This window comes from Raphanus sativus, chromosome 2 (genome assembly GCF_000801105.2).
Source record: "Raphanus sativus cultivar WK10039 chromosome 2, ASM80110v3, whole genome shotgun sequence".
NCBI classification, from domain to species: Eukaryota; Viridiplantae; Streptophyta; class Magnoliopsida; order Brassicales; family Brassicaceae; genus Raphanus; species Raphanus sativus.
This window is the reverse complement of record NC_079512.1, coordinates 12,211,301-12,231,772: the sequence shown is the minus strand read 5'-3', so window position 1 is coordinate 12,231,772 and position 20,472 is coordinate 12,211,301. Positions and strand designations below refer to the sequence as shown.

At 34.7% G+C, this 20,472-nt stretch overlaps 3 protein-coding genes across 3 annotated transcripts; 2 read left to right on the top strand and 1 right to left on the bottom strand.

The window, feature by feature from the left end:
- Positions 1-447: 447 nt before the first annotated feature.
- On the bottom strand, positions 448-2,455 carry LOC108820006 (uncharacterized). The gene is made up of 2 exons (XM_056994496.1): positions 2,333-2,455; positions 448-1,561 (listed from the first exon to the last, which is right to left on the bottom strand). The coding sequence occupies exon 2, from the start codon at positions 1,559-1,561 to the stop codon at positions 707-709; it is 855 nt and encodes a 284-aa protein (XP_056850476.1). The 5' UTR covers positions 2,333-2,455; the 3' UTR covers positions 448-706.
- Positions 2,456-16,256: 13,801 nt separating this feature from the next.
- Positions 16,257-18,922, top strand: LOC108838083 (exocyst complex component SEC15B). Its single transcript, XM_018611064.2, has one exon. It carries the CDS (start codon positions 16,339-16,341, stop codon positions 18,727-18,729), a length of 2,391 nt encoding a protein of 796 aa, XP_018466566.2. The 5' UTR covers positions 16,257-16,338; the 3' UTR covers positions 18,730-18,922.
- Positions 18,923-19,301: 379 nt separating this feature from the next.
- Positions 19,302-20,335, top strand: LOC130498351 (uncharacterized). The gene is made up of 2 exons (XM_056991655.1): positions 19,302-19,907; positions 20,185-20,335. Exon 1 carries the CDS (start codon positions 19,407-19,409, stop codon positions 19,902-19,904), a length of 498 nt encoding a protein of 165 aa, XP_056847635.1. The 5' UTR covers positions 19,302-19,406; the 3' UTR covers positions 19,905-19,907; positions 20,185-20,335.
- The last annotated feature ends 137 nt before the right edge of the window (positions 20,336-20,472 follow it).

Here is a 20,472-nt window from a genome sequence, read left to right as displayed (position 1 = left end):
TCTATCTCTAGATGTGTACCATTAGGCAATAAAATGCATGCTTGGCCGCAGCCTTCGATTAGGTTAGCTGTACCAGCTATGGTTGTGATGTCGGCTGTTTTATTAATCAGATTTATGAAGTATCGTTTGTCTCTCAGGATGGTATGGCTGGTACCACTGTCTACCACAAATGAGTCCATTCCACTTTTCATTCTTCAAAAACAATACATATAATTAATAATAATTTTCATGTATGGTATATATATATTTTTTTTCGTATATACTTAATATATATTTATAATTTTGAAGAATAATTGTTTTGGTATATAATCGGTTTATTATTTTATTTTTTTCTTGTTTATTATACGATTATATATATTTTTATGTTTGTTTTTTTTCTTTTTTTTTCTTTAGGCGTAGGAATATATAAAATAAATAAAAAAATTTATTAATGCATAATATAAAGTTTAACACCAAAACCAAACATAAAAAATAAGAAAACACCAAAACCGGGGGAAAAATAAAAAAAAACTATGGAATTTTAATTCCTTATTTCAGAATGTCTGAAGTTTGAAACTCCATCTCGGTATCTTGGTTTAATCCTTCCTCTTTGTTCTGGACATATTATGTGTCCTCTTCGTCATCATCTCCTTCATATCCTAAGTCTCGAACCATATGAGCTTCCGGTTTCTCTGTTAGACCTTTGATATAAAGTTCACATAGGTGCTTAGGAGTACGGCTTCTTTGCCCAATGGTTCCCCATACCACAACGATGGCACATATCAGTCTTGATCTGAGGTTTAAACGACACACTACGGCCACGACCACGACCACGGCTGAAACCTGGTGTGTTCCCGCGACCACGTCCTCGCCTGTGTGCGTTAAACATGCCACCTCGTCCCCTACCTCTACCACGGAATGAGCAGGGTTGGTTATTATGGTGGACAAGGTTACTCTCTTTCTTTTGCTCTATAGCAAGTTTAGAGATGTCTGGTAACGGAGCCGTTCCCGGAGGCTTCATCTCACTGTTTTTCATTAACAGTTCATTATTGGCTTCAACCAACAAGAGACATTCGATCAACTCAGTGTATGTGATGAACTTTCTTTCTCTGTATTGCTGTTGCAATACCATGTTACTGGAATGCATCGTAGAGAAAGTCTTATTAAGCATCTCGAGCTCAGTAACTTTTTCACCACATAACTCCATCATGGAAACAATTTTAAACAGGACAGAGTTGTACTCGTCTACTGTTTTATAGTCCTGGAACCTCAAGTGTTTCCAGTCATATTGAGCCCTTGGGAGCATCACCATTTTCTGGTGGTCATAACGTCGCTGTAAAGCGTTCCAAAGGTCCAATGGATTTTCCATGGTTCTGTTCTGAGTTTTAAAACTCTCTTGGAGATGATGGCGTATTATATAAATAGCACTGTATCGATCTTTATCACTGGACTTATTGTCACTGATGATCATATCACCAAGTCCTTTTGATCGTAGCATGATCCTTGCATCAAGTGCCCAATCAAGGTAATTTTCACCATTGCTTTTCAAAGCAGGGAAGTCGAGATTTGCCAATTTAAACATCTGAAAAAAAATATTTCCCCCATTAGATATAATCATACGATAACATATATATAAACTTTCAGTTCATACCAAAAAAAATCAGACAATAAGGTAATGTAAAAAAATCAGACAATAACGTGATCGAGGCAATGCGATGATTTTTAGTAAACAAACGATAGCTCGTAATACATCGATGAACTGATCGAAACAAACAAGGTAATATATATATATGTGAAACAGAGTGAGCTAACAGGATGATATGCAAAACAGACCAAGCGAGCATAGTAGTATTCAGTTCGGATCAAAACAGGCGGATGAGTGATAATGCATCGATGATCAGGTCAGGTTTCTTTGAAAAAAAATATGAATGATCTAGCTCCTATCGGGCGAGATTTCTAGTCTGATCAGATCAAAACGAGCTATGCATTAACACTTATTAGACGAGTTGATTCGGAACAGGGCAAGATATATATATATACAAAACAGAGCATGATATATAAAGGACGTACGGTTTGAACAAAGTAAACAAATCAAAATCAAACGAACAGAGCGATGTATTTTATACGAAACAGATCAAGCGAGCAAGATGATATCTTCAAGCGAAACAGAGCAAACGTGAAAGTGAAGCTATCTTAGATAAAAATATAAACAAAGATGACGAAAGCTTTGAATCAAAAAACAGAGTCCCGAACAATTTGAGATCACGCATAAACTGATATAAATATAGCTACATGTATGCGGTTAGGGGTTTTAAGATTCCTACTCGGGTTCTAGTATAGTTTTCGATGATACCTTCTCCTTTTGATGGGTTGATCGGTCTATGAGAATGAGATCGTCAAAGCTTTACTTCTTCTCGTCGAAGATCGCTTCTCGTCTCACAGCTATCTTCTCGTGGATAATGTTGTTCAGAACTTTAAGCAATATTGCCATAAGATATCATATATACGTATATTTACTATTTACTTTATATTACTAAAATTTTAACTTAAATATCAAAATTTATATTCTGAAGTGTAAAATATAAGAACCTCTATAAATTAATACTTGATAAATTAATAATCTCTATAAATTAATATATTTTTCGGTTCTGAATAGGACCACTTTAAAATATGACATAAATCATAATATAATAAAATAATATGTTTTAGAAAGTCCTATGTAAATATATGGTCTCATTAAAATCATAAATTAATGCGTCAAAAAGATAATAAATTTTATATATTCAAATTTTAAAAATAGAAATATATTATAATGTGTCAAAACATAATAAATATTATATTTATCAAATTATGTCAAAAATTTATATTTATCAAACTTTAAAAATTATTTTTATTCGCGAATTCGTGGAGAACCACCTAATTCTCTTTAATTCTCTGTGTTATCATTTAGACTAATAATATTCTCTATGATTTTGTGTGTTAAAATATGAAATTTTATTGTTTCTGATTTGAATTGTCGTGTAGAGAGAGAGAGTAACTTAATAAAATTTTGATTTGAATCAACACACATTTTTTTTGTTTGGTACGTGTTAAAACAGTCATCGGTGAGGAAGAAAGAAAATATTACACCAAAAAAGAGAGATTAATTTATGGTGTGGAGTAAAGTTTATTATTTAGCAGGTTAAATAAAAGATTTAGTGTGGGATCAATGCAAACTGGTTTTTTTTGGACAATGCAAACTGTTTTATATCATCAGTTTCGTGTATAATATATATTGACTATAATGTTTAATGCTTTTTGATATGGAATAGTTTTGGTTTAGAATTGATTTAGGAAACAATTTATTAAATTAGGAAAAAATAATAAATAGTTAAGATTATGTTTATTTACTATTTCAATAACATTGTCTTGTAAATAAGTTGGAAGTATTCGTGTTATTTCTTAATAATATATAAGCGGTATGAAGAGCACCGTGAATAGTTACGAGGAGGATGAGAATGCCGTACTTGTCATGTGCGCTCATGTAATGATTTCACATGCACTGTGGCCCTCCAAAATCAAAACACGATGTCTATAAAGAGCAAACAAAAAGAAAACTTTGGATTCATGTTCTTATTCCCCTTTTCCTGCTTCTCTGTTAAAGTTTTTCCATTACTCCATTATTGATGAACAACCAAGAAAACAGATGGTGCCGACAAAAAAAAACAGATGGTAAAGGTTATAACTTTTATCTCAAAATTAAATTACATATTATAAAAAAACTAAGTCGTTTTGATCTAGTAGTAAACGAGCTCTACCTGGAATTTCCACCCTAGGTTCGAGTAGTATTGGCCAATCATAGACGTTTTGAATAGCAAAAACCCTGAATTTCTATAAATTTTGTGGAATTAATCTTTGGACCTAAAAATGTTTGGGATTCCCACGACTATTAAAAAATATATTAAAAAACAAATATGTTTAATAAGTATATATAAGTCATCTTTTTAACTGTCATATACTTTGTAGTTCTCGACTTATTAGACTGAATTTGAATATTCAATCGACCATAATATATGTATATATATTAGGTGATTTTTTCATGCTCATACATAGATATAAATATTGATTTTAAATCATTTTGTAATTTATATTGTAAATAATATGTATGATTTACATTAATAATAGTGTGTTATTTTAATTATATGTATGATTTCGTATACATAATATCTGGTCTATTTGGTTATTATTTGGATATATTAGTTAACAAATATTTTTTCGAGTCAACCATAATACTTTTGTTCTATATTAAAATCTTGATTGTGTTTTTATTTGCATTTAATTTAATTATTCTCTTAAATTGTAAATATAATTAGAAAGATTATGTGTAATTTAATATATATATATATATTGTTTTGTCACGGGTATTTAAATATCGATATTTTAGGAACAAATCACCCCTAGAATCGATTAGATCATACTCTCCTTCATATGGATGACATAATATTATCTTTGCTAGATCTCTGGTTAGCAAACAACTAATCAAAAGAGTGAGAACATGATCATCTATATTAGTATGGAATGATCATTGGGTACTTACCACTCGCCGAAAACCAGAAAATAGAAATGTTTTTATTCACCACTCTGATCTTACAATGGATTCGCTCATCAACACAACATCATGCACATGAAATTTACAGGTTATTCGACATTTGGTAGACCCACAAGACGTAAAGATTATAGAGTATACCTTTGAGCATGATGTATATGGTTGACAAAGATAGATGTCATTTCACGAATAATAGGAAATACACTATCAAATCTAGTTATCAAGTGGAAAGAATATATTCAAATAAATGGTACCAGTATACGGACCCACCGTTACCCCTTTAAAGGCTTACTTTTGGAAGATATCCCACCGAAGATCAAGCATTTTTTATGGAAAATAGTATAACGATGTATACCGGTAAAGAAAAAATCTACAGGCAATAAGACTACAAGGAAATATAGTAATTGTGCAAGATGTGGAGCCAATGAAAAAACAATTAATCATGTTCTTTTTGAATGTCCACCGGCGATCCAAGTTTGGAGTCTCTCGAAGATTCAATCATACCCATATATTTTCCCTTCCTCTCTTTATAGGAACATGTATCATTTATATTGGAGGGTGTCTCCGCCCATGGAAGATTATCGGTTGGATATTATGGTATATTTGGAAAAGACGAAACATCAAGATCTTTAGTGACATCCTCAAACTCAGAAACTGAATCAATAACTTGGACATAGGCTCATGCATTACTCACCCAGAGAGTCGCCCAATCTAATGAGTTGGAACTGTCAAGTTTACCTTCCATACCAGAGCGTTGGTGTTTTACAGATGGATCATGGAAAGAGCATACATTTTTTTTTCAAATCAAGGATGGTATAGTACTTTTGAAGTTTTTTAGGATTCTATGGGGGACAAGGAACACGGAGCAAGTCTCTCACCATTACATTCGGAAGTAGAAGCACTCATTTGAGCCATGGAATGTATGAGAAATCTACATCAGTATCACGTTACATTTGCAACGGGTAGTTCTCAATTGGTGAAGATGGTTTCAGCACCAGAAGAATTGCCTGCCTTTGCAAACTACATATTGATATGGGTTGCAGCGTTGAAATAATGATAGGATGGACACCTCCTCGGTTGGGGTGGATGAAGCTTAATTAATACCGATGGGGCATCCCATGGTAACCCGGGGCCGGCATCTGCAGGGGAGTGATGCACTAAAAATGAATCCTTGCTACTGTCAAGTTAACAGTTGTGATTATAGTACTTTAGATTCACTTCAGAGGACCAGTCTACACTTTACTCTTATGAGTTCAATATTAATCTAAGAAGAAAATTGGGTTTTGATTTCAAAGGTGACGTAGAAAACAAGTAAACTAGAGATTGATTCAATTTAACAAGAAGCTAGCCTAGGGTGTTTCATCGGGTGTTGAATTGGAGCCAAACAATTATTCAAGCGCGATGCAGTGCTTTCTAGAACTCGATCACTCAGCTGGAACACCCCACTATTGTGGTGGTGATCCATTTGCAGATCGATCTCACCATCTAACTGTCGTTGACATGAGAATCGATTGCAAGCCTTAGAGATCAGGTCCGATCAGTTCACTTACTACCCTAATATCTATTTTCGCTGATTAGAGATATTAAGCTCATTCGATACATGTCAAGTTATCTCTTATGCGGTTAGCTAGGTGATTAAACTTAGGATCTAACATCAAGTGACCAAGTTACTGCAAGCATTAAGAACAATATGAATGAAGAACAATTGAGAATCGCTTATCTATCTTTAGCTCATGTTTTAACACCCTAAAAACTCTAGGCGAGCTAGATCACTACTCGATCATGATGTAAGCAATCAAAGACATAAATTATGAATAAAATTTCATAAGAACAAGAGTAAAAACAAAGGGTTCAGATGATCTTCTCTATGAGAGAGAAGAGTTGAAATCAGTTGATTCTACGGTAATTTGTTTTTAGAATCAGCTTTCTGCTCTTGCTAGCTTTAGACTATGAAATTTAGGCTATGAAAGTACATGTTTCTCGTCAGATTAATATCTCAAAAATCTATTCCTATGATGTATCCTTCCAAGTTCAAAAAAAAATTCAGTGTGAAAAAAACATGCATATTTTCTTTTCTTCTTTTTAGAATCAGTGTTATTTACGGTTAAAGTTTTGTTTAGAGTACAGAGAGTACAATTTTGAAACACAAAATCCGCATTGCCGCATAAGTATTTGACAGCACTAATTATATTAATATTCTTTGTAGAACTGTTTGGTTAAATGAACCTAAAAAGTGTTTTCATAACCTACAAAAGTGTAACCGTAAGAATCAGAGAAATCAGAGCTGCTTCACAATGCCACGGCTTCCTGTTTGGCTGGTATAGTAAAATTCACGAAAGATTTATCCAGGGCCGTCTCGAACTTTATATAGACCCTGTTCAAAATAAAAACTAAGACCTTGTTAATGATCTGAAACAATTTAGATTTTTTTACAAAATATCATTAAAATATAAAATAACTACTACAATTTAATTATTGTATATTTAAATACCCCTGTCACCATTTTCTAGTTTTTAATGAAAATCATTGAAAATGATCATTTGGCATTTTTCAATACAAAATCATCAATTAAATCATCAAATTTGATCATTCTTCTAGCTGTTTCTAGCTTTTTAGTTTTTCTTTTACGTTTATTATACTCTTGATTAGATACGACACTCTTTTTTTTGTCGACAGAAGTTGTATGTTAGTTTTTTTCCTTTGTGCTTGCTATTTTTTATTTTTTTTAAAAAGGTGAAGAAACTATATCTTGTTCTCTCTATTTATAATCACTAATTGATAATTGTTTCATTAACATAATCAAATTAGAATGTTAACTTTCTATACTGCCATTGAATATTCAAGAACACATCAATAACCATTTCTTACTTTCCATAATATATAATTGATATAAATACTAATTACTTCATAATTTTTTGCATTTTTAGTTTAAATAAAGAATTGTAATTTATATTCATTGGTTATAAATACGAAAATTAAATTCAAATATAGTTTTCTGATTTTTTAATAAATATATGATTTTAAATTTATAACTATTACTAATCCAAAAAAATTATGAATCCTCTAAAATTTTGGACCCTGTTCGATCGCTCCACTTGCACGTGCTAAAAGACGGCCTTGGATTTATCCTTAGAATAGGTCTAATGGGAGTATTATACTGGAGTTCTGAAAGCAAAAAAAAAATAAAATAATGGTAAAAAAGTTATCAGCGTCAGTTCTCTGCAGACAAATCATTAAAAACCTTCAATTGTAATTGTTTTGCCATTTGTCAATTTTCAAATGGTTTATAATTTTAGAAAAAAGTAAAAATATAATTATAAAACTGTCTATGAATAAATTACTGTTATTATTATGGTAAGAACCTAATTTGAGATATTAACCGATGTGGTTGCCCTTAGTTAAGAAACATCTATCTTTCACGCCTTAAAACTGTATAATAGATATGAGAAATTCTTAGGTTCATCCCTAGAGTAAACCTTTAGGTTCACCCAACCAATAGGATTTCATTATTTCATATTCAGTATCTTTAAAAAGGAAATAAAATATTGTCAAGTTATATTCTATTTTTAAACTAAAAATAAAAATAAATAAAAAAATAATATTAATTGCAAACAAAAACACATTTTAAAAAAAAAATATTTTTAATACCGTCAGCCAAACACTAAAGCCTAAACTCTAAATCCTAAACCCTAAACTCTTGGATAAATCCTAAACCCTTGGTAAATCCCAATCACTTGGATATATTTTAAATCCTTAGGGTTTAGGATTTATCCACGGGTTTAGAGTTTATCCAAGGTTTAGGGTTTAGTATTTAGGGTTTAGTATTTAGGATTTAGGGTTTAGTGTTTTGGTGACTGTGTTAGAAATTTTCTTTTCTTAAATCCAAAGATTTAGGATTTATCCAAGGGTTTAGGTTTATCAAGGATTTAGGGTTTATGATTTAGGGTTTAAGGTTTAGTGTTTTGGTGACAGTATTTTAAATATAAATTTTCTTTTTGTCACAACTATAATTTTCTATATATTTTTTATTTTAAAAACATAATAAAATATGACAATATTTTGTTTCCGTTTTTAAAAGATAATGAATATGAAATAATGAAATCATATTGGTTGGGTGAACCTAAAGGTTCACTCTAGGGGTGAATCTAAGTATTTCTCAATAGATATTCTTATCTTACAGTAATGCTAGAATGAATATAATAAAAAGATATGTAATATTTTTTCTATGTAAAAAAGGGAAAGAGAAAAGCATAGTAGTAACCCATGTTCGAAATCGCGTTAGGCGTGAGTCGGGCGGCTGGTCTGGGCCTAGCGAGTTGACAAATAATCGGAGATTAATCGGAGACTAATCGGGGATTAGTTTTTAATATTTTAAAAATTATCTAATAATATCTAGGTTATTATGATGATATCCGTGAGAATGTACAATGATTTAAGATAGTCTAGCGGTTCTGCACTTTAATTCTTTGTACGAAACCCGGGTTCAACTTGTAATGCCCTCATTTTTCTCCATTTTTAAACCTTTTCTTTTAGTAAAGGGTAAAATCGTAAATATGCTTTCGTCTTCCCTAATTTTTTTTTCTAGATCTTACGATCTCTGCTGCGTTTCCATGGCGGCTATCGTTTTTGTTTTCACCAAATTCATCAAAATTTCATCTTGTATGCTTTAATCTCATAGATATATCATCCAATATATCGTTTTGGACATTCACAACTCAAAAAACAACAAAAAAAATGGTGTTGCCGATTTTATGGCCGAACAGGACGTAATCGCTACGGGCAACCGCCTCCCAGCGTCTCACCGGCGTTTAACCGACCGCCGAGAGCGCGTTTTCGAACACGGGTAGTAACTATTAATATAAGGAGTAGTTGAATGAAATCATTTTTATCAGTTGTGGAGAGAGAACTATTTTCAGGTTGAATTTTATTTGGGCTCGAAGAGATAATTTGGTGTCAGCATACAACCCACAAGAAATAGCGGTGTCTACATGGACGTGAGCCCAAAAATGTTAGGAAATAATATATATATATATATATATATACTCTCTCTGTTTTTTAAAGATCCATGTTTTAAGAAAAAAAATTGTTTTAAAAAGATACATTTTTTACTTTTTAATATATTATTTAATGAAAATCTGTTAACTTCAAGAAAATTAATTGTGTTTATTGGATTTTTATTGGTTAAAGATTATGGAAAATTGTTATTCACAAAAATCAATGCATTTTTAATGTGATTTCTTAATATATGTGAAAAGTCTAGAATATGTATCTTTAAAAAACAAAGGGAGTATTTTTTTGGTATGAATGTTAAATTTTATACCATTTTAATTTTTGACAGAAGTTACAATGAAAACAAGTAGCAGAAAAATAAAGACAACTACACAACACCAAAATACAAAAATAAAAACACAGCAAAATCTAGAAACACAAAAACTTAACCCTTACAAAATCCCAGAATTGGCTTGAATACATGGCCCAACAACCAAACCTAAATCTTAAAGTCCCAAACCAGACCCAACAATCACAGCATGGCCCAATAGGCAAAAAACGGCCCAGAAAACCCTAACCCTAAAACAAGCATGCTACCGCCGTCTTCGGGGAAAAGGATGTCCGCTGCAAGAAAATTTCGGGAGGAAGAAACCACCCAAAACCGAAGTGATACCGACCATCTCTTCGACCCCGAAACCATGAGAAGGGACCGAAGTGTGAAAAGTCGCCGCGTCGGCACAGAGAACCGCCAAACAAACCACCACACCAGATCTGAATACTAGATACCGGAGAAATCGACCACGGCAGAAGAAGAAGAGATCAAACTTACTCCACACGGGTGAAGACGAAGGTCAAGGGACAGAGGACCAACGGAGGAAGAGAGAACGCCGGAAAAACTTCTCGGAGTACCAGATCCACCGTCCCCAAGCAGATCGACGACTCAGAGACGACATCCGGCGAGCTTCCACCACAGCCCACACGCCACCGTCCCACGCGCGCGACTTCAGGGCCACCGCAACACCGCTACACGAAGCATCAAACACCAGATCCAGAAAACAGATGCGACAGGAAAAGAAGAGAAGAGGAGGAGACCCACCAGAGCCGTCCTCAAGCCACCGGAGAGCCATCGAACCTCGCCTCTGCTCGAACGTCGCCACACCAACACCACATGACAAAAAGAAATTAAGAGAAGTTGAGAGGGCCACCGATCCACAGATGAAGCACGAAAGGGGAGCAAAAGGGATGGAGGCGAAGTGCCTCTCACACCGTCAGAGATGACGGCGGAGAGGCGAAGGAGATCTCTTTAGGGGCGCTTAGGGTTTCTGTTTATTAGAGAGAAGGTAGAGAAAAAAAGTTTCTCTCTCCTTTCGAAATAATATATTTTGCTAAGAATGTTCCTGTGAAATACATTTTGAGGGGATCTAGACAATGCATAATAACAATATACCTGGAACAAAGGAATACATATATACGTAGTTGTTCAAAATAGAGGAATACATACATTAAGATGGATGAGCCTACTGTAGAACGGCAAGCTCACACTAACTGCATGCTTAGATTTGAGTTTTGCTCAAGCGCATTTTCTTACTTGGTCTGAGCCCATTTCTAATGGGTTTTGAATGATAATGTGTGTATTTAATTTGTAGAATAATCTGTCTCAAGTATAACAAATCTGATATGACATTTATGTAAAAGCCGAAATACCAAATTGATAGAAACGAAAATAGAAAAACAATGTTAAGGAAAAACAAATCGAAAGACGAAATGAAAAAACGATACGGAAACGTTTTCATAGACGAACATGGAGTCGAGATAAAATCTTTTTCTTTAACTATATATTCGACCTGTATTGAGATATGACTGTGAGAAATATCAAGTCCCATGATACAATCATGGCAGACGATTTATGCTTTACTCTAGAATGCTTAACGAACTATATCAGTGGCAGAGCCAGAATTTTTTTCAACTGGGGTCAATTTCTATATTAAAAATACTAACCTAAAAATATATAAAATAATAATTTTGGATTATCATTATATATGATTTTTAAAATTTAAATTTATTTACTACTGCTGAAAAATTAAAACTGGTTTGGAGTTAAAAATTATAACTAGAGTTTATAATTAGTTTAAATTAATCGGTACCAAAATATAAAAAATATTTATATAAATTATTATTTTACCCAATGTTTACTAGTATTAAAATTTGAATCAAATGATAGTTGTTTTAATATATTTGAAAACGTCAAAGCTATGATAATTTATTTAATAATGATATATATATACCATTAGTTTTTAATTTTAGTCTGTTAAACATGTCTTTATGTTTTAGTTTCCTCTGCAATTCAAACAAGAAAAATTAATACAAATACATGCTATTTTATTTTATTTAGAAATCTACTCTGTGTAGCTAAAGTTATTTATGGATTTATTTAAAATTAAGATGATAAAATAGTTTTTTAGTTGGAGCACTGTAGGTAGTTCTTGAAATCCTCATGCAACTGCAACTGTTTTGGAAGACTTAACAGGAGAGTGGGTGTGTTCCTTTCCTTTGTCTTTGTGCTCAGCCATGTTACTATGCTCCTTAGCATTGACCTTATCAACAATTTGATTTCTGGATTCCATCTAAAGCCTCCTGATAAGTTTCTCGAGACCCATCTTCTACTTTTTGTTCTTTAGGTAGTTCTTGAAATCTTCATGCGGAAGCTTTTGAATGAAGCTGAGAGTTGTGAATATCTCACAAATGGACATTCCTTCATTAGCGATTGCATGGAAAATGAGCTGCACGCTTCAACCTGATCCATGATGGGTTTTGAATCCACTATTTTGAAGTCATCGAATTTCGCAACCACATACTTCTGGCAGCCAGTGTCCTCACCTCTTTACTTCATGTCCAATGATCTCCATTGCTCTTTAGTTGTGGAAATCTCACAGTTGACTCGGTACAATCGGTCAATAAGATAAGGCAAACGAAAATGTATCCTTTGCAGATGAAGTCGGAAGGTACCCATATGTCAACACTTGTGAGAGTGTGCATATCATCAATCCCGTAAGAGATAATGCGCTTTTTAATCCTGGATGAATTTTTCCAACTTCATTGTTGTGAGGAAGAACAATATCTTCTTCTGTTATGTTTTGGAGCATTTTCCATAAAACTTTTTAGCATCAATCCTTGAGTGATCATGCCAGGTATAGCCGGAGAAGTTGGAACTGCAACCGGAGCACTTGTGGTTCCTAAAACAAAATCCGTTTGATAATTAACAGAATCGAACAGGCTATGACATGTGGTTTCATCAGCAACATTACTCACTAGAACAGTAGTTTATGTTGTCACAGCGATTGTTCCTCCATTTGTCACAGTTGCATCAGTCTGAGAAATGTTGAGTGGATTTTTCTAATCAATGGTGGTGTAATGGGGTTGTTAAGATCAGTTATTTTTCTGTTGAGAAAACATGAAAGTGGATTAGTACTCCATTCAATAAATAACATAATATTTATGATTAAAATAATAGTCTAAAATCGATTGCCATTTTTGGTGTTTTTAGAAGATCCCAAAAGCGGAACAAATCACCAAATCATATCCATAATAATAGTCTGAAAACATTTTAAAACTTGCTTGAAAGCGTTCACAGAAAACATTTGTGTAGACATAAGATTGTTTCACAAACTCGTTGTAGAAAGCGTTCATGGAAACGAATCAAATATAGAACATTTAAAATAATGTATCATAAACGTTTTGCGGACTACGCCAAAGTGAATCACAAACCCGTTTCAACAAAAAAAGAAACGTTTCACGGATATGCAAATTAAAAATCGTAAACACCGTTATAATAAAACCAGAAAACGTTCGCAAATCCTTGTGAAAACCGTTTTATAGACCCGTTTTTCAATCTGATCAAAAGCTTTAGAACAAAAGTTATTTAGGTTAAGGCTGTAGAAGCCAAAAAATGAATTGATAGAAACAAAAATATATAAGCGACATTAAGGAAAAAAAATCGAAAGACGAAACAAAAAACCGATATGAAACTGTTTCATAAACGAACATGAAATCGAGATACAATCTCTTTCCTTAACTCTAAATATTTGCTCCATAGTGAGACAGGACTGTGCGATATACCGAGTCCCAGAATACAACCATGGCAGACGATTCACTCTTCACTCCTGAATGTTCTAACGAACTATTTATTCTACGAAACACTCTCGAACTATTAACTTACGCTAAAGAATTTTCTCTGTTGGTTTTCAGTGTGAAAGTATTAAGTAATGAAGGAGGAGGAAATGAGTATTTAAGAGGAAATGAGTGTTCACTTTGCTTGACTGGCAGAGCACGTTAGCGAAGATATCTCGGAATTCTCGAGAGTGGAGAGTTGACAAACTTTCTCTGCAAGATTTTCATGTTTGACTTGTTCTTATCATTGGGCGAACAGGTAAACTTTGTGCTGTTCTTAGACAAACTACGCGTCATTTACACACAAACATCATGACTGCATGGTGGTTCGTCTCGCTTGAGTTTAATTATTTGTTTGATCTATGTTTGATCTTTAGACCTTGATTGTAATGTTTTAGTACTTGTCTCCAGAGAACGCCGGCTAATGACTCTGAAGGAGGTTATCTCCTGTCGGTTTAGAATCATAAGTTTGTTCCCAACAATGTACATGTCCATGGTTACTAATCAATGAAGCTTTGAGTAGGGGTGGACACTTCAGTTATTTTATCGATTCGGTATGGTTCAGTTCGGTTTGGGTAATTCGGTTCTAGAATTTTTCCAACTGAAATAAAACATAATTAGTTTGGTTTGGATCAGTTTCAGTTCGGTTTATATTCGGTTTGGTTTGTATTTCGGTTTGGTTTAGTTGGGTTTTTCGAATTTAGTTTTTCAAGAGAAATCATATTTTAAAACATAAACGCATGGTCAGGAAATCATGTGACTATGAAAAACAAATTATCTAAACTAATTCCAATATAAAACTGAAACAAAAACTCTAAAAACACACAAAAATTGATATAAAAATAATCAAATCAAAGTTAACTAAAGTAAATAAAAATTAAAAAATGTAGTTAATAATGCCTTTTAAAAATAAACTATGTAAATTAAATCTAATATAAAACTAAAACCAAAAACTTTAAGATCACACAAAAATTATAAGAACACAATTAAACCAAATTCAACTAAAATAAATAGAAAATTTATAAAACCAACATCGTTAATAAAGTTAATAGTGACTTTAGTATTAGATTTTAGTATATTGAATACTATTAGTATATTTAATTCAAATAATAACAAAAATACATTGGTATATCGGTTCAATTTAATTTGGTTCGATTCAGATCGGTTTCGATTCGGTTGGTTCGGATTGGAAAAATACTAAACCGAACTATTTGATAATAGACTTTGGTTAGGTTTGGATCAATTTCGGTTAGCAAAACTAAAAATTTAAAATTTATCTGTGATGTTGGACGGATCAATATTTTACAGAATAAGACGCCTTAAGTATAGTCGACAAAAAAAAGTCGCCTCAAGTATAACATAAATCTCGTAGGACATCTATTATATTAAAACAGAAGTCACAACTTTGATTCATGTGTGATATTTTTAAAAATAGACCCTTAAGTATAAATAACTTACCATTCATTAATTACTAAACATATAGTTCAATAATATATCAATTCTAATCTATTAATCCTAAAATCAGGATTAGTTAACGTACTCATATTGATATCTTTTCATTTAAAATTTAAATATATATTTTAAATTTCAAAAAATCTATTAAGAAGATCTTAACAAGATCTTTATTTTCAAAATTATATGTAAATTATTTTAACTAATTCCGTAATTAGTTTTGAAATATTATTATTCATTAATATATTATGTTGTCTTTTATAAAAATGAAAAAATAAAATATTATATTTTATTTGTATCTATTATATAATCACAATCAATCATGTTAATTTTATCATATTGAACTTAATATGATAAAATTATATTAAATTGATAAATTTTTAAATTTTATTTTCATAAAAATATAATATTTATCTTAAAAATATAATATGATGACAGAGAGGCTTAACATTAGCAGTCTATATACTACATGTATAAATTAACATATCTTTTAATTTTGTAAATATAATAATATATTGTGTAAAATGAATAAACATAGAAAATACTGCTAAAATGAAATCCAGTTTTGAAAGGCGGGTAAAAATTTAACATAAACTAAATAAAAAATAAGTGTCAAGTATGTTTTTATGCACATATTAATATGTTTAATAACTAAATGCAAATATAATAAAATAAATATATAATAAAAAGCAAAAAAATACTTACGATAGTTTAAACAATTGATTATTTACAACATGCAAATTATACACTATTTTATTTGAAATAGATTTATAAATATTTAAATATATAATTAAAAATAAAAATTAAAAATGTATACTACTAATGATCTAAATAAATATATATGCATATAAAACTGAAAAATAAAATCCGCACGGTTGTGCAGATCGAAATCTAGTTTATACATTATCATATTAAAACTTTCATTTATTAATTATACAATCTTGAGTTCTTGACCGCGTGTGCGTGATATCACGCACTTGGAAGACGCGTAAAACTCTCGGACATGAAAAAGACGAAAAACACCCCCATCTTCTTCAGTCGCGCCGCTTCAACAGCGATGCCATTTTAGTCAAACCACATCCCCCACACCAAATCAATTCGTTGTCCAACTCCAAAACTCCTCCCCTCTCCTCTCCTCTCCTCCTTCGCTGTACACGCAAGCAATAATGCAGTCCCCGAAACCACGGCGCAAACCGGGTCCCACGACCGCCGGAGCCGATTCGGCGGAGAAGCTCGACGAGCTCCTGATATCTTCCGCGATCTGTAACGGCGAGGACTTAGGACCGTTCGTTCGCAAAACGTTCGCGACGGGGAAACCAGAGACTCTCCTCCACCATCTCAAGCTCTTCGCTCGATCCAAAGAATCAGAGATCGAAGAGGTCTGCAAAGCTCACTACCAAGACTTCATCAACGCCGTCGACGACCTCAAGTCTCTCCTCTCCGACGTCGAATCGCTCAAATCCGCGCTCTCCGATTCCAACTCCAAGCTCCAATCCATCGCGGCGCCGCTTCTCGCGTCCCTCGATTCGCTCGTCGAGGCGCAGACCGTGTCGAGGAACGTGGATCTGGCGGTTAGAGCCGTGGCGCACTGCGTCCGCGTGATGGATCTCGTCTCCCGCGCTAATCAGCATCTCCAGAGCGGGAGTTTCTACATGGCGTTGAAGTGCGTTGACTCGGTTGAGAGCGATTTGTTGGAGAAGACTCAGTCGTCTACTTTGAAAAGGATGTTGGAGAAGAGGATTCCTGAGATTAGAGGTTATGTGGAGAGGAAGGTGAGTAAGGAGTTAGGTGATTGGCTTGTGGAGATTCGTGTGGTGAGTCGGAATCTTGGTCAGTTAGCGATAGGTGAAGCTTCTGCTGCGAGGCAGCGAGAGGAGGAGCTTAGGATGAAGCAGAAGGAAGCGGAGGAGCAGAGCAGGCTTAGTTTACGCGACTGCGTCTACGCGCTAAAGGAAGAAGAAGATGATGATGGTGATGAGTATGAGTCTGGCCTTGAAGGTAGTGATGCCTTTGATTTGACTCCGCTCTATAGAGCTTACCACATCCATCAAACGCTCTCCCTTGAAGACAGGTTCAAGCGTTACTACTTTGATAACAGGGAGCTTCAGCTTAAGTCTGATTCTCAGGTATCTTCTATGACTCCGTTTCTCGAGTCTCACCAGACGTTTTTCGCCCAGATTGCTGGGTTTTTCATTGTGGAGGATAGGGTTTTGAGGACGGGAGGAGGGTTGATTTCTAAGAATGAAGTTGAGTTTTTGTGGGATCTTGCTGTTGGTAATATGTGTGCTGTGTTGGAGGATCAGTTCTCTAGGATGCAGACGGCTAATCATCTCTTGTTGATTAAGGATTATGTGAGCTTGTTAGGGGTCAGTCTGCGTAGGTATGGGTACACTGTTGACGCCCTTCTCGAAGTGTTGAGCAAGCATAGGGACAAGTATCACGAGCTCTTGTTGTCTGATTGTCGTAAACAGATGATTGAAGCCTTGTCTGCGGATAAGTTTGAGCAGATGTTGATGAAGAAAGAGTATGAATATTCCATGAATGTGCTGTCTTTCCAGTTACAAACATCGGATATTGCGCCGGCTTTCCCTTACATTGCTCCGTTTTCAACCACCGTGCCGGATTGTTGCCGGATTGTGAGGTCTTTCATCGAGGATTCCGTTAGTTTCATGTCTCATGGAGGTCAGCTTGATTTCTATGATGTTGTCAAGAAGTATCTTGATAGGCTTCTAGGGGAGGTTCTTGATGAGGCTCTGTTGAAGCTGATCAACACATCGGTTCATGGAGTTTCTCAGGCAATGCAGGTCGCAGCAAACATGGCTGTGTTTGAGCGTGCTTGCGATTTCTTCTTCCGACACGCTGCACAACTTTCGGGAGTTCCGTTGAGAATGGCTGAGAGAGGTAGAAGACATTTCCCATTAACCAAATCCCAAAACGCTGCGGAAGATACTCTCTCGGGTCTGCTTAAGAAGAAGATAGACGGGTTCATGACGTTGATAGAGAATGTGAACTGGACAAGCGACGATGTTCCACAAGGCGGGAATGAGTACATGAACGAAGTAATAATCTACGTAGAGACTTTGGTCTCCACCGCGCAACAGATATTACCTGCTAAAGTCCTTAAAAGGGTTTTGCGCGATGTCCTTGCTCACATCTCTGAGAGAATCGTTGGAACGTTATGTGGGGATGTAGTGAAAAGACTGAGCATGGCTGCAATCAAAGGAGTTGATGTGGATGTTCAGTTGCTGGAATCTTTTACAGAACAACTAAAGCCATTGCTGGCGGACAAAGAAGCGAAAGAGATGAAAACAGCTTTTGTCGAGATAAGACAGTTGATTAACTTGCTTCTGAGTAGCCACCCTGAGAATTTCGTGAACCCTGTGATCAGAGAAAGAAGCTACAACGCTTTGGATTACAGGAAAGTTGCGGCTGTTTCTGAGAAACTCAGAGATCCATCAGATAGTATCTTCGGGACGTTTGGAACAAGAGGGTCAAGGCAAAACCCAAAGAACAAATCGTTGGACACGTTAATAAAGAGACTGAAGGATGTGAGCTGATGATGATGATGATGATTTGAGCACAACACGCGCGATGGATGCCTAAGTATATGATTGTTTCTCTCCTTTGTTTGTCTTTTACCGTTTTGTTTGTTAATTATATGATTTGCTTTATACTATTTCATTGTTGATGATTCGTATCGTTTTCACCCCAAGATTTGTATCGTTTTCCATTAGCACCTTTGGAACATGAGTTCGTTGGAGTATGTTTTAATCATTTTTCAATAAAAATGTCGATAGCTGAAATAATCTGAGAACGGACATAGGGGAATATATGTCTCAAGAGTTCTCGGACTGCTGTAACAGGCAAGACATTCCCTGCATACAACTAACCACTTCCTACACTGTTCAACATATCATTAAGTTTTTTGGCCAGACAGTGTACATATAAAAGAAAGAAAAAAAAAAAGAGAAGAGAAAATTGGTAATTTGTAAGGTAATTTGTACATAATTCTTTTTTTATTAATCATGTGCAATTCTTTTGTCTTTTTGTTGACAAACGTCTTACTGCAAATTATTTAAACTTAATCAAGTAGATATACCTTTCCAGAATAATTAGACTTATCATTAAAACGAAACAGCCTGTTACTCACGTGTCCAGTTGTCTTCTCAAAACGCCATCCTAACGACCGATACAAAAGGCTCTCCGACGGCAAAACGAAATCAAAATCAAACCAATGTCTCGTCTCCCGATTTTCATCGCTGCTTGTCTCTTTCTCTACCACCTACCTTCTCCACTCGCCGAATCAGATTCGCCGACGGCGTATTCTCTCCTCCAGAGCTACAACTTCCCCGTCGGAATCCTTCCGAAAGGAGTCGTCGCCTACGATTTAGACACATCGACAGGCAAATTCCACGCGTATTTCAAAGACTCATGCAGCTTCTCGCTCGTGGGTTCTTACCAGCTGAACTACAAATCGACGATCAGCGGTTACATCTCCGAGAACAAGCTCACGAAACTGACTGGTATCAAGGTGAAAGTTCTGTTCTTGTGGCTCAACATCGTCGAGGTTATCAGGAACGGGGACGAGATGGAGTTTTCCGTCGGGATCACGTCGGCGAATTTCGGGATCAAGGAGTTCTTGGCGTCGCCTCAGTGTGGCTGTGGCTTCGAGTGCAAGGAATCGAAGAAAGAGACGTATGACACAAGTTTACCTTCTGTTTCTTCTTCTTGAAAGGTACTTTTGATGGCTGCCTTTTGAAAAAAACCGTGTCTTTATATATATGTTTCCGCTCTCTTGTCCAATAAGATCATAGTTTTTTCTAATGTATATCTCTTATTGCCACTGGTCGAGGAATCAAAACTCATATATATGCTCCTTTGTTTGTATTCTTTGGTGGTTTGGTTTTGAATGAGCTGAGAGTTACAATTGAGATGCAGTTTTTAGAAAGGATCCATCAAGTTAATATGATTGTTTGAATCGAATCTAGTTGAAAGATAGTTTGCTTTGGTAGGTAACTGGTTGGGGATGAATCAGGACATGGTTCTTCAGAGACTTGCATTGGTTTCTTTACTACATCACACCATTATGTTGAAGATCAATGAGTTAAATGCATCATTACCACTGAGTTAATTGTATTACTGCAGAGTCTAATAGTAGGGAATATGTTCAAATGCCCTTTCTTCCCAAAACCGGGGAGATTTAGACAAAGGCTTATGTTACAGCCTACTGGTTTTGGTTTGTACTAAAATTACTGTTGTGTCATTACACAGTTCAAATCTGAGAACGTGTGCGAGTTGTA

Coding starts and splice junctions, on each gene's coding strand:
- LOC108838083 (XM_018611064.2), top strand. CDS start 16,339: ATGCAGTCCCCGAAACCACGGCGCAAACCGGGTCCCACGACCGCCGGA.
- LOC108820006 (XM_056994496.1), bottom strand. CDS start 1,561: ATGTTTAAATTGGCAAATCTCGACTTCCCTGCTTTGAAAAGCAATGGT.
- LOC130498351 (XM_056991655.1), top strand. CDS start 19,407: ATGTCTCGTCTCCCGATTTTCATCGCTGCTTGTCTCTTTCTCTACCAC.